General features: G+C 40.9%; 1 protein-coding gene across 5 annotated transcripts in view; it reads right to left on the bottom strand.

Annotated features, from left to right (window-relative positions):
- Positions 1–12108, bottom strand: part of PPP1R36 (protein phosphatase 1 regulatory subunit 36) — a 32453-nt gene that overhangs the window by 7646 nt on the left and 12699 nt on the right. For 3 of the 5 annotated variants that reach the window (XM_025870493.2, XM_025870492.2, XM_073895351.1), the window contains exons 3-7: positions 9605–9691; positions 8796–8893; positions 8630–8696; positions 6379–6477; positions 2317–2451 (exon numbers count right to left, since the gene is read on the bottom strand). In XM_025870493.2, coding sequence (XP_025726278.1) covers positions 2317–2451; positions 6379–6477; positions 8630–8696; positions 8796–8893; positions 9605–9691 — 486 coding nt within the window. The remainder of the gene's footprint in view (positions 1–2316; positions 2452–6378; positions 6478–8629; positions 8697–8795; positions 8894–9604; positions 9692–12108) is intronic. The other 2 variants (XM_073895350.1, XM_025870494.2) reach the window with 2 other exon arrangements.

The raw sequence follows: 12108 nt of genomic DNA, 5'->3' as shown, positions 1-12108 counted from the left end.
AAACCGGACGCAGTCCCAGGACCCCAGGATCATGACCTGAGCTGAAGGCAGATGCTTAACGGACTGAGCCACCCAGGCGCCCTAGAGTAGGTTTTTTTAACCTTGTTGTGGACCTAATGTTTGTGTCCCCCTAGTCCCATCCCAAATTCATATGTTGAAGCCTTAACAACCACTATGATAACATTTGCAGGTGGGGGTAATTAGGTTCAGAGGAGGTCATGAGGGTGGACCCCCCACGATGGGATTAGTGTCCTTTTAAGAACAGAAAGAGAGAGACTAGGACTTTCTCTTTCCATCATGGAGGGACCCAGTGAGAAGGCAGCTGTCTGCAAGCCAGGAAGAGGGCCCTCACCAAAACTCACAATGCCGGCCTTCTGATCTTAGACTTCTAGGCTTCAAAACTATGAGAAAATAAATTCTGCTGTTTAAGGCATTCAGTCTGTGGTAGTTTGTTATGGCAGCCCAAGCTAATACAAACCTCAAATTCTAGCTTTCTCAATTTGAAGTGACACTTAGAAGACAGAAGAAATTAGAGTAATGTTAAGTTGAGAAAAAGTAATTTTTTTAAGGGGGGGGCAAGGGCAGAGAGAGAGGGAGAGAGAATCCCAAGCAGGCTCCATGCCCAGCATGGAGCCCGACTTGGGGCTCGATCTCATGACCCTGAGATCATAACCTGAGCTGAAATCAGGGTCAGGACACTTAACTGACTGAGCCACCTAGGCACCCCTGAGAAAAAGTAATTTTAAAGTGACTGAATAGGAAACTGTGAAGCTGATGATGAACTTATATGGCTACTGAATAGCATTAGAAACAAGGTAGAAGTGTTCAAATAAAGATTTTTAACACTTTCATAATGTGTAAAAACATGAACATCAAAGGAAAGCAACAAACCAGAAAAACAAATGGCCAAGCCTTGCTATATGAAACATAAATTATACAATACCCACTTTCTAGTTGATAAATGGTTAAAACTAGATGAGGCAGTAATTTTGATAATTAATAATATAATAAACAGGCAGTAAATTATTTTATAAAGAAAAAGAGCACAGACCCCCACAGTCATGAAAGATTGAAAGTCAAAGGAAAGAGCTTTAAGCTTTTTTTTTTTTTTTTTTTTTACAACTTTAAGCTATCAAAAATATTTAACTAATAGAGCTAGGTATGTGTATTGCTGATGGTGATACAAAATGTTCTAGCCTCTCTGGAGAACAATCTGGCAATATGTAACAAGAGCTAGGGAACTACTGATGCCTTCTAGGTAAATACATTCTGGGTAATAAGCCATAAGTAAATAGCTCAAATAGACAAAAGTAATTTCCATAATGATATCTAACGCAGAAATAGCATAAAGCAGAAAAACTGAAATCACATAAGCGTGCACAGAAGGAATGGTGAGGCAAACTGGTGTATCACACAGAACTATAGTTGCTATTCAAAGTGTTAGGTGAGATTCTGTAAGCAGAATAACTAAACAGAGCATATGGAAATATCTGTATTTTGAAAATGTGGGGAATGCAGAGAGAAATCATGAATTCTGTTCTTTTTCTATGAAGTTAAAAATAAGGGTTCTGGCCACAGCTTTGGTGTGGCTCTTGAGCCTGTTGTAAAACCACTCTGAGAAGGAGATTGTGGGGGGGAGTGCAATTTAAGGATCAGAGCTTTCCCTCAATGTCTCCAAACCCTCCTGTGATACGACACATTATTTTTTTTAAAGATTTTGAAGTAATCTCTACACCCAATGTGGGGCTCGAACTCACAACCCAGAGATCAAGAGGTGCTTGCTGTACTGACTGAGCCAGCCAGGTGCCCCACGAGACACTTAAAATTTAATTACAGTAATATATAAACTATCATTCTAGGGCAAAGATTATCTCCACACAAATGTCATCTTATCACCCCCACCTTACTAGCTTGTCCCCACAGGTCCTGTTGCTGCACAATGAGCAGCAGAAGGGCAAGGGACACACCCAACGCCCCCTTTGACACTGGCCCATCACCAGGCCTCCTGCCCTAGGCAGCCGTGGGGCCCTGGCCCTGGAAGCAGGAAGCCTTCCAGGTTGAGAGCGAGATTCTGCTGAGCCAGTATACCCTGCGGGGAAAGTCTTTTAAACTTAAGCAGTGTAGATTCTGGGATCCTTCCCATACTCGGCTTTCTCAAACAAGACACCACATGTGTTTGGGGCAGAGTCTCACCTGAGTCCAACTATCCTCTACAACCAAAGTGGAAACTTTCACAAGGGCACCAAAAGTCAAATTTTCTGGATATGAATACATAAACAAGTGAAGATCTCATGAAACTGTGCAGTGTGCTCTTACTTTCCGCAGCACATGTGATGCTTATCAGGCATGGCCAAGCCCAGGACGAGAATGCAGTACTTCTGGGCCAAGTACTTCTGGGCCGCTTCTAACTTACTTATAACCAATTCCATCTCTTTCTTCTCTACAAGGCCCCTGAAAAGAAAATGATCATTTGGGTTCATTTGGGCAAATGCCAATACTAATTAGCAAAAAGTCAGAAGTGTAAACTATTTTGAAAGAAATACAAGTGAGTCAACACATCTCACTTACCTTTTATTCAATTTGAGCTATGGCAAAGGGAGGGCCTCCAAGCCCTTTGATAGTTATCATTGTAATCAGCATCTTGAGTTTACGGTGAATTTTCACTTTATAGATTCTTTGTAGTATGTATCCTTAATTTTACATATAGGCTGTCCTAATTTATATAGGACAGCTCAACTGACAAATGACCTACACTGGTTTCTGAGGCAGCTAGCAGCCCATTTCCCTGCTGTTTTGTTAAAAGAGCTATGGAGACTCTCTCCCTTCAGCTTCCCCTGGGTTCCTGAAGTTACTACTAAATTTGAAGGCCCAATGTTCGACCTTCTCAATGCTTCCCTACTCCCAGTTCTGTGTTGGCTGAGGAAGCACGTGTGGACCACTCATCTGGGAACTTTGGCATCAATTATAATAACCTTGCTTCCCTGCGAAAACACTGCCCCAGCTCCAATCGAATTGCAAATGAACTTTCCAAAAGACAACCTGTTCGCAGGTTACAGCGTGTCTGGAGCCAAATTTTAGAGTTTTTGCAGTACAATATAGTAGGAAAAAATACTGCTAACAATACATTCCAGTGATTGCTATTGAAAAGTGAAGTGTCAGGGCGCCTGGGTGGCTCAGTTGGTTAAGCAACTGCCTTCAGCTCAGGTCATGATCCCAGGGTCCTGGGATCGAGTTCCGCTTCGGGCTCCCTGCTCGGCGGGAAGCCTGCTTCTCCCTCTCCCACTCCCCCTGCTTGTGTTCCCTCTCTTGCTGTCTGTCAAATAAATAAATAAGTCTTAAAAAAAAAAAAGAAAGAAAAGTGAAGTGTCATTGGCTTTTTATCTGCCTTTTAACTTTCAGAAAGATTTAAACCCCATGAAATGCACTTTAAACAACAGGGACAAATTACTCCCCCTTCTGATGTTAACCACTAGAGTGACCACATGAGGATATGCTGTGGAGGAAGGGGTTTAAGGATCATAGAGCTATTTCAAAGCACAAAATGTTATCACATGCGGTGAGAAGGCTTGTGAGTCACTGGAATAAAGTAAGTTTCTGGAATAGATAAAGTGAGTTCCAACTTTAAATGCCCAAATTTCATATAACCCAAACATCTGCATCCATCTGCACCCCAAACCCCATCACTATGCCTGCCTCCCTGTCTCTTTCAGCAACCTCCACCCTCTCTTATTCCTCACCCCTGCGTTGCCAGAGCTGCCAGTAGCTAATACATCTCTTTTGCTGTTGAAGACAAAACAAGGAAAAAATGCCTTGAAACTTTTAGGCCACTGGCTCCTAAGTTTAAATATATGTAAGAATTGGGGCGCCTCGTTGGCTCAGTCGTTAAGTGTCTGCCCAGGGCCCTGGGATCGAGCCCCGCATCAGGGTCCCTGCTCAGCGGGAAGCCTGCTTCTCCCTCTCCCACTCCCTCTGCTTGTGTTCCCTCTTTCGCTGTGTCTCCCTCTCTCAAAGAAATAAAATCTTAAAAATAAATAAATAAATATATGTAAGAATTGCCTGGGATACTCGCTAAAAGTGCAGATTCCTAATGCCACCCCCCTCTCCAAGATCTTGATTCAGTAGGTCTGTGTAGAACCTGCCATTTAAAACAAGTATAATCCTTTGGGGAAAACTTGACAATAATTTCAAGTGCCATACAACTGACCATAAACTTGGGTCCAATAATCTCTCCTGGAAATTTATCCTTCTTAAAAAAAATTATCCAAAATTAAGGGGGAAATCTAATGCATGAAGATAGTCAATAATATTCAGTTATTACCTACTTGTTTATCAGGAAAACTGGCAACTCCCAAAAATATATAAAATGGAGGGGAAAAAGGAGTAGTAATGCAGGCTGTAGTAATACAGCCAAATACTGTTGAAGGACTTGACATTTATTAACTTAACATATGAGTCCCTATAGGATTTATTCCAGCACCAAAGTCCACACTCTTAACCACAGTACGTACCATACTGCCTTTTAATAGGTCAGTCAGTCCATCAACACACATTAGCTTAATAAATGACTTAATAGTCACTGTAAGTAGCTTAGTAATGACTTAATAAGTCAGTCAGTCCATCAACACACATTAGCTTGACGGAAAGTTACGCCACCATTAAAAATAATTATGAAGATGTAATGACTTGAAAAATACTTGTTTTAAAAACTGCATAATTTTGCCTTTGTACAGAAGCTACAAATCCTAATTACAAATGGATAAACTGTATAAGAGGGCTCAGCTGACTGGGACAGGGTGGCGAACATGCTGCACAGAGGCTGAGAGGCTGGGGAGTTAGATGGATCTGGGCACCCATCTCAGCTCCACCACTAACTAGGCAAGTCTTCTCTGGCCAGCTCCTTAACCTGAGCCTTAGCTTCTTCATCTCTAAAATGGGGATAAGGCTTCTTCTTCCGGAATTAGGGCTTTTAATCGTCTAAAACCACCACAGTGTACCTCTGTACCCCTTCCAGCTCTCCTCTCACAAGTTGTAGGCTTTCCTCCCAAGCGGCAACCTCTGCATTAAGATAATATTGATGATCTCATCTAATCTGGATGATAACTCTGTAAAGTAGATACTATTATCTCTGTTCTATCTCACTAGTTTGACTGAAATCAATTTTTTTCTTAAAGTTATTTAAGTCCAGATATCTCAATATAATCTATATTTATTTCTATTAATAAGTACACTAACTGACCACTGGAATCCTGAAAGTGAAACCTTCGTCTTATTATTTTAGAATCACACCATAGGGGGCGCCTGGGTGGCTCAGTCGTTAAGCGTCTGCCTTTGGCTCAGGTCATGATCCCAGAGTCCTGGGATCGAGTCCTGCATTGGGCTCCCTGCTCAGCGGGAAGCCTGCTTCTCCCTCTCCCACTCCCCCTGCTTGTTTGTGTTCCCTCTCTCGCTGTGTCTCTCCCTCAAATAAATAAAATCTTAAAAAAAAAACAACATTCCACAGCAACAAATTGATGACTCTAACAGCATTTCTAACAGCTGAATCACTGGATTGGTTCCACAAGTACCGGGGAGGGCAGCCTGGGCACTTGGAAAGTTCCATGGCTTGCCAAAGGTCACCAAGCCTGAGAGGCATTGTTCTGCTCTGGATTCTGAGTTCCCAGATTCTTGCCCTGTACAGCTGTAAGCCACCTCTGCCTAAAGCAGTTAAATTCTTCCTATGTAGCCTAAGAAATCTTATTTTCTTCTGTGATATGGAATATCATTTTGGTCATATCTATTAATTTTTTTAATTCTTCGTTTTTTTCATTAGATGCTTACAAAAGCCCTAGCGAGAATTTCAGAAGCATAAAAAGCATAGAACCAATATCTATATCTGCACTGTCCAATATGGTAGCCATGAAGCCACATGTGGCTATTGAGTGGTTAGTATGAATTGAGGTATATTGTTAAGTGTAATATAGATATCAGATTTCAAAGACTTACCACCAAAAAAAAAAGTATGTCATCAATAACTTTCTAATATTGACTACATGTTGCAATGACATTTTTGAGTCATTGAATTAAATAAAACACATTATTAAAATTAATTTCACCTTTATCTTTTACATTTTTTTAAATAGAGCTACTGAAAAATTTTAAGTTACCTATGTGGCTCTCATTATATTTCTATTGGGCAGTGCTGGTCTATATTATCTGGAATATTTTGTTGCTAGAAAAACCATTTGAATTATTCAGTGAGCTTTAAAAACTGATGAACTCCTCCCATGTGAAATGTTTGTTTTCATATACTCCCCAAATTTAAAAATTTCCATCATCTCTACCTTAGTTTTCATACTGGCAATAATAAAACTTTAAAGTGCACTACAAAATCCTACTTACACCATATAGCTTTCGGGTTTCTTTTCCAGTGAATTTTTTTCCAAGTAATGAGATAAATAGTACAACAATGCCATGAGGAAATTGTCAAGATTTTTATTCCTAAGGGAAGAATTAAAAAAAAAATAGAAGAAATGAATGCTAACATATTTATTTTTTCTTCAAGATTTTATTTATTTATTTATTTGAGAGAGAGAATGAGAGAGAGAGAGAGAGCATGAGAGGGGGGAGGGTCAGAGGGAGAAGCAGACTCCCCGCTGAGCAGGGAGCCCGATACGGGACTCGATTCTGGGACTCCAGGACCATGACCTGAGCCGAAGGCAGTCGCTTAACCAACTGAGCCACCCAGGCGCCCTATTTTTTCTTCAAATTTTTATTTAAATTCTAATTAGTTAACATATAGTATAAACATATTTCAAGCATAAAACTTTTCATAAGAATATGTGGGCACATGACATAAGAATAAGTAGAAATACACATTATCATGCCTATCACACAATTTACCATTTAAAATTCTACCTACTATACTATCGAAGATGTAAGAAATCTGATTTTTGTAACCAAACTTTTTAGGGGGTCACACACTAAATTACAGGTTTGCTTATCAATTAGTTTTAATTTTTAAGAAGTTTTCATTATACAAATAATATTTTCCATTGTTTAAAAAATGTACACAAATGTGTAAAGTAAAAAGTCCTCTCACTCCTTTGCTACCATCCTACTTCCAAGCGACAGCCACTGCTAAGAGTGGAATGAATCCTTCCTAAATTTTTCAAAGCATAGACAATTACATGTAAGGTCCTCCCCCACCAACGCACATACATATGCATGAATATATGCCTTAAAATTTTCTTCGGTAACAAAGAAGATAATGCATATATATGCAAGTCTTTGCAACTTGCTTTTTTCACTTAGTTGCTTAGAACGGACCTCTTTCCATGATACCATGTATCAATTTTCCTCATCCTTTTAAAAGTTGTATAAAGTTTTCTATATCTCATATTTTATTGAACTAGTCCTCTATTGATGGATAGGTAGTTCTTTTAAAAATACTGTTAACATTGCTGCCATAATTATCCTTGTGGCCACGTCTCTGAGGAACTTCCTAGGAGTGAAATTGCTAGGGCATGGTGTACAGCATATTGAAGTTTCACAGTTTTGCTCTAGGAAAAGGTTGCATTGATTCACAATCCCATCTCATTTCTTTTAAAACTAGAAGCCTTTGTCTTTCTAAGTATTCTTACAAGATTTTTGCTGCTTCCTTTCTAGCAAATGCAAATTCTTACTGACATTCTTTCTTCAACTATACCTTGACAACCGGATGAAGATGAGCATTGCTGATTTTTTTTCCACAATGTTATTAACTACCTGTCCTGGGCTGGGTTCTCTCAGAAACAGACTCTGAGACAAAGATGTGAGATTAAGTAGTTTACTTAGGAAGTGCTCACAGGAAACATGAGTAGCAGGTTGGGGAAGCAAGACAGGAAAGGGGAAGGAAGCCCACACAGCGGGTGTTAACAAGTTCATTATCCCTATGGACAAATGCAGTTCAGTCCTGTGGGGGGCTCCGGGAGACAGTGCAGAAAACTTCTCAGAGTTATCCTGACAGAGGGAAGCTGGGATATCTTTGTACCAACTCTCCCATCTAGCACAACTCTGGCTGAAGGCTGCCTCTGGGACACTGACAGTGCTCCCAGCTTGCCCTGTGGTCAGGCTGAGTGTGCTCCCGCTGTGGAATAAAGCTTCAGGTGCTTGCCACAAGCAGCCTTCGCTGAATGCTGAGGGAATGTGGGAGGGCTGCCAATCTTGGGTACCCAGTTCTCATTGAACACCGACCCGCAGCCAGACCGAGACACAATTACTTCCGATTTTGTATCTGAGGAAACAGGCTTAGAAAAGTCAAGAAGCTTACCCAGAGTCATACACCTAGTACTTGCGGGGGCTCCAAACATGGAGAAAACTGATGTTCAGTAAGTGAGTCTACCCTCTAACCATTATATAAATATAATGTAGTCTTTATGGGACTTTCACAACGTGCTCTCTATACTCCTTGCCCTGGGACTTTGTTCTGGGTTCCTGTGACTTCTGGCTTCCTGTCTTTGGTCTCAGCCTTGGGGACTGAGTCCTGAAGGGATGGCCTGCATGAAGCCAGTCCCATGTCCCTGGCAAAAAACCAGATTTGTCATCATTTATCAGTTAAAATTGCTTCAAATTAAGGATAAAAGGTCTAAAATGTCTCATGAGCATTACATACCTCATAAACGTTGTAAAAGAACAGATCCGCTGCATCTCAGTATCTTGTAGCAAAAACAAAGCAACAACTGAAAGGAGAGAAGATGGACAATTGAGAGACGGACAAAGGGCTGTGTCAGAGATCCACTCTAGATAGGATATGTGAAGATGACCCAACAGTTACTCACATTTAGCATCATGTAGTGTCACGTTGCCCTGCTGACCTCGTTTCTCTAAGGCTTTAGGTGACTTATCGTCTCTTGAAGCAAACTTTTTATCTGTCAACCTATTTTAGAATAGAACAGTCTCTAGTGGTGGTTTGAAAGGTTTCAGTTGTATTTAATTGATCCTGAGGTACATGAGACTTTTACTATAAAGTAAGGAGAGTGTGAGTGTCAAAACCCAAAAATGGGTTTTGTTTAATGGAGGAGAATTCTGGAATGCATTTTATTAAACGTTATATTTACCAGGCTAGGGGTAGGAGAAAAGCCTGATATAAAATGTAAATACCAATTCCATCCAAAACAGATCATTTAAATCACCTATTAATCATCTATTTAGATAATCTATTCATGGTGTAGCTACCATTTTCAGATTTTTAAAAAAAGTATAAAACGTTGAAAATTTGCTATGAGCCAAATTATCACAGGGATACATCTGCAAGGACTATTGTAACACCCCCCATAACTGAGAAACAGTGCATGTTCTTTCCTTAAAAGGTATCTGCATAGGGGCGCCTGGGTGGCTCAGTCGTTAAGCATCTGCCTTCAGCTCAGGTCATGATCCCAGGGTCCTGGGATTGAGCCCCATGTCGGGCTCCCTGCTCCGCGGGAAGCCTGCTTCTCCCTCTCCTGCTCCCCCTGCTTGTGTTCCCTCTCTTGCTGTGTCTCTGTCAAATAAATAAATAAAATCTTAAAAAAAAAAAGAATTTGTGACAACTTGAGCCATTCTGCTGAGAGCGGTCAGCAGCACTGCCACAGTTGGGAAGCAAAGGTACCTGTCTGAAGCGGGGCCGTCAGTTTCAGCAAAGTGTATTGCTTTGCCTTTCTTTCCTTTCTCCTTGAGTTCTATTGCAGGTGTAAAACTGTAATAGAAAGGAGAAAATTAGGACCCTAACCTTTCCCCGGGGGAAGACTGATCCTATCAGGACAGTAGCTCATGGCATCTTAGGACTTGCAGATGTTATGATAGGCACCTGAGGAGAATCTGAGGCACCGTGGTACTCAATTCACATTATTTACATATGGAACAACCATCTAGAAAGAGACGAACGTTTCAGACTTTACGTTCAGCCTCTACGTATCTGCAGTCTCCAGAACACCACCATACACAAAACATTTCCATCTGAAAATGTCATAGTAGCTTCACAAGAAACAGAAAGCTCATGAGAAGTCTGGAGAGATGTTTTTATTTACTGAGCACTTGTTACGTACCAAGTGCTTTTAGGCACAATCTTGTTCAATCACAGTGCCTCTATGAGGAAAATATTACTAGTATGGCCATTTTTACACACGGAAAAACCGAAGCTTAGAAAGAGATAAGTAACATGACCAAGATCACCGAGCCCGTGTCGGAGCCAGGATTGCAGTCCGGGATCTCTCACTGCAGAGCCATGCGCGTACCCACCAGGCAGTCCTGCCTCCTGAGCTGCCATTTTAGTTGTCGCTGCTCTGGACTCTTGACTATCTCATGGAAGGTTTCAGGACCCTTTCTTTAACTCAGGGCTTCTTGAATTCTAAGGTTATACAAACATTTACTAAGCAGTAATGGGGCTAAGAAGGGACCATGACTAAGCAACAAACACACAGATACTGAGGCCATACTCTGTCACACATTGCTCTGACAGGAAAAGAAAATGGTGTCTGTCTGAGTCCATGCACAACCTCTTGGGAATATCAGCAAATGCTTAATAGAAAAGCCAAGAAAGACATTTTGAAGACCAGCAGAATGTGGTTCCTGCCCTTACAGAGAGTACATTTTCTGGGAGAAGTGGGGTGTCTACCAAATACATTGGTTTCGAAGCCCACCGTGGATTATGATTTTCATTTTTTCTGTCTGAAACAATGCCACAGTGATAACACGACCCAGAAGCTTAATTTCTGCCCACAGTTTCATGTCTTTTCCCAAGCTTAAATGCAGGTGTAGTAATAGAAGCACATCCCCCCAGACTTTACTCATTTTCTAAAGATGGATATCAATCATGTCTACTCTCTTCATCTCCTTGCCAACAAAATAGTTTTGTGTATTTTAACAGGTTTTTTTTTTTTGACACAACAGTTTTTGAAACAACTTCCTTTGAAAATTTTCTTTGATTAGTGTTACCCACAAAGTAATCATTTTATTTTTTTTTATTTTTTTTTTTTAAAGATTTTATTTATTTATTTGAGAGAGAGAGAATGAGAGATAGCAGGAGAGGGAACAGGGTCAGAGGGAGAAGCAGACTCCCCACTGAGCAGGGAGCCCGATGTGGGACTCGATCCCGGGACTCCAGGATCATGACCTGAGCCGAAGGCAGTCGCTTAACCAACTGAGCCACCCAGGCGCCCCGAAAGTAATCATTTTAGAGAAATACTTTCCCATGGGAATAATAAAGTTAATCAGTTTGGTTCTTTCTTCCTCCAGTTTTTGCCAACCTCCTAGCAGTATTCGGGTTGTAGAATAAGTTAGCTCCTAAAAGCATGTACATTATGTCACCGCAAGGAAATGATCCTTTGCATTTTTCTACTTTTTTTTTAAGGTCATTGGCACCATGTTGGTCAGTGGATGATTTCTAAGCTTTTCATTCTTTCTGATGCCTCCAAGGATTGGGTATTTAGTGGGGAGAGTATGCTGAAATACTGAGGGGGTGGGTATGCTGAAATACTGAGGGGGTGGGTGGGGAAAAAATAAAGAAATGGAAGAATACCAAATGTTGATGGGGGCTACTGCCAAAGAGAGACTGGGGATCAGATGGGGCAGAGAGGTGAAATGGTGATGAAGAGGTCTATCTTCCAATCTGTGTACTTCCGTTTTGAGGTGTTTCTTTTTAATAATAGGAATATATTGATTTATTTCCTGCATCACTAAGAAAAAGTTGATAGAGACACATAGAAAGAAAACACTATATGGTTGATTATGTTATATTGACAGACCATTTGGACAGCCTTTAACAAAATAATCAAATCTTCCAAACATCCAGACTTTTTTTTTTTTAAGTAGGCTCTACGCCCAGCATGGAGCCCAGTGCACGGCTCAAACTCATGACCCTTAGACCAAGACCCGAGCTGAGATCAAGAGTCAGATGCTTAACTAAGTCCCCCAGGGGCCCCCCAGACATTTTCTAATGGCTCTCTGAAGCCATTTCTCCTTGCTAGATGCCTTGTGCAGATTCCTTCATATAACCACCCAAAAAAAGAACACAAAGTTGTTTTCACATTTCTTCTTGGATCATCACACTGTTTTGGCCACTTATGAGCCACTGGCTGTTAACTTTCCTACCCCAGGCTAAGGAAGTCACAGGTC

The sequence above is a fragment of the Callorhinus ursinus genome, unplaced genomic scaffold, assembly GCF_003265705.2.
Source record: "Callorhinus ursinus isolate GAN/ISIS: 27379988/994484 unplaced genomic scaffold, GSC_fseal_2.0 scaffold8, whole genome shotgun sequence".
NCBI classification, from domain to species: domain Eukaryota; kingdom Metazoa; phylum Chordata; class Mammalia; order Carnivora; family Otariidae; genus Callorhinus; species Callorhinus ursinus.
Note: the sequence above shows the minus strand (reverse complement) of the source record. Positions and strands in the feature narration are given on the sequence as shown.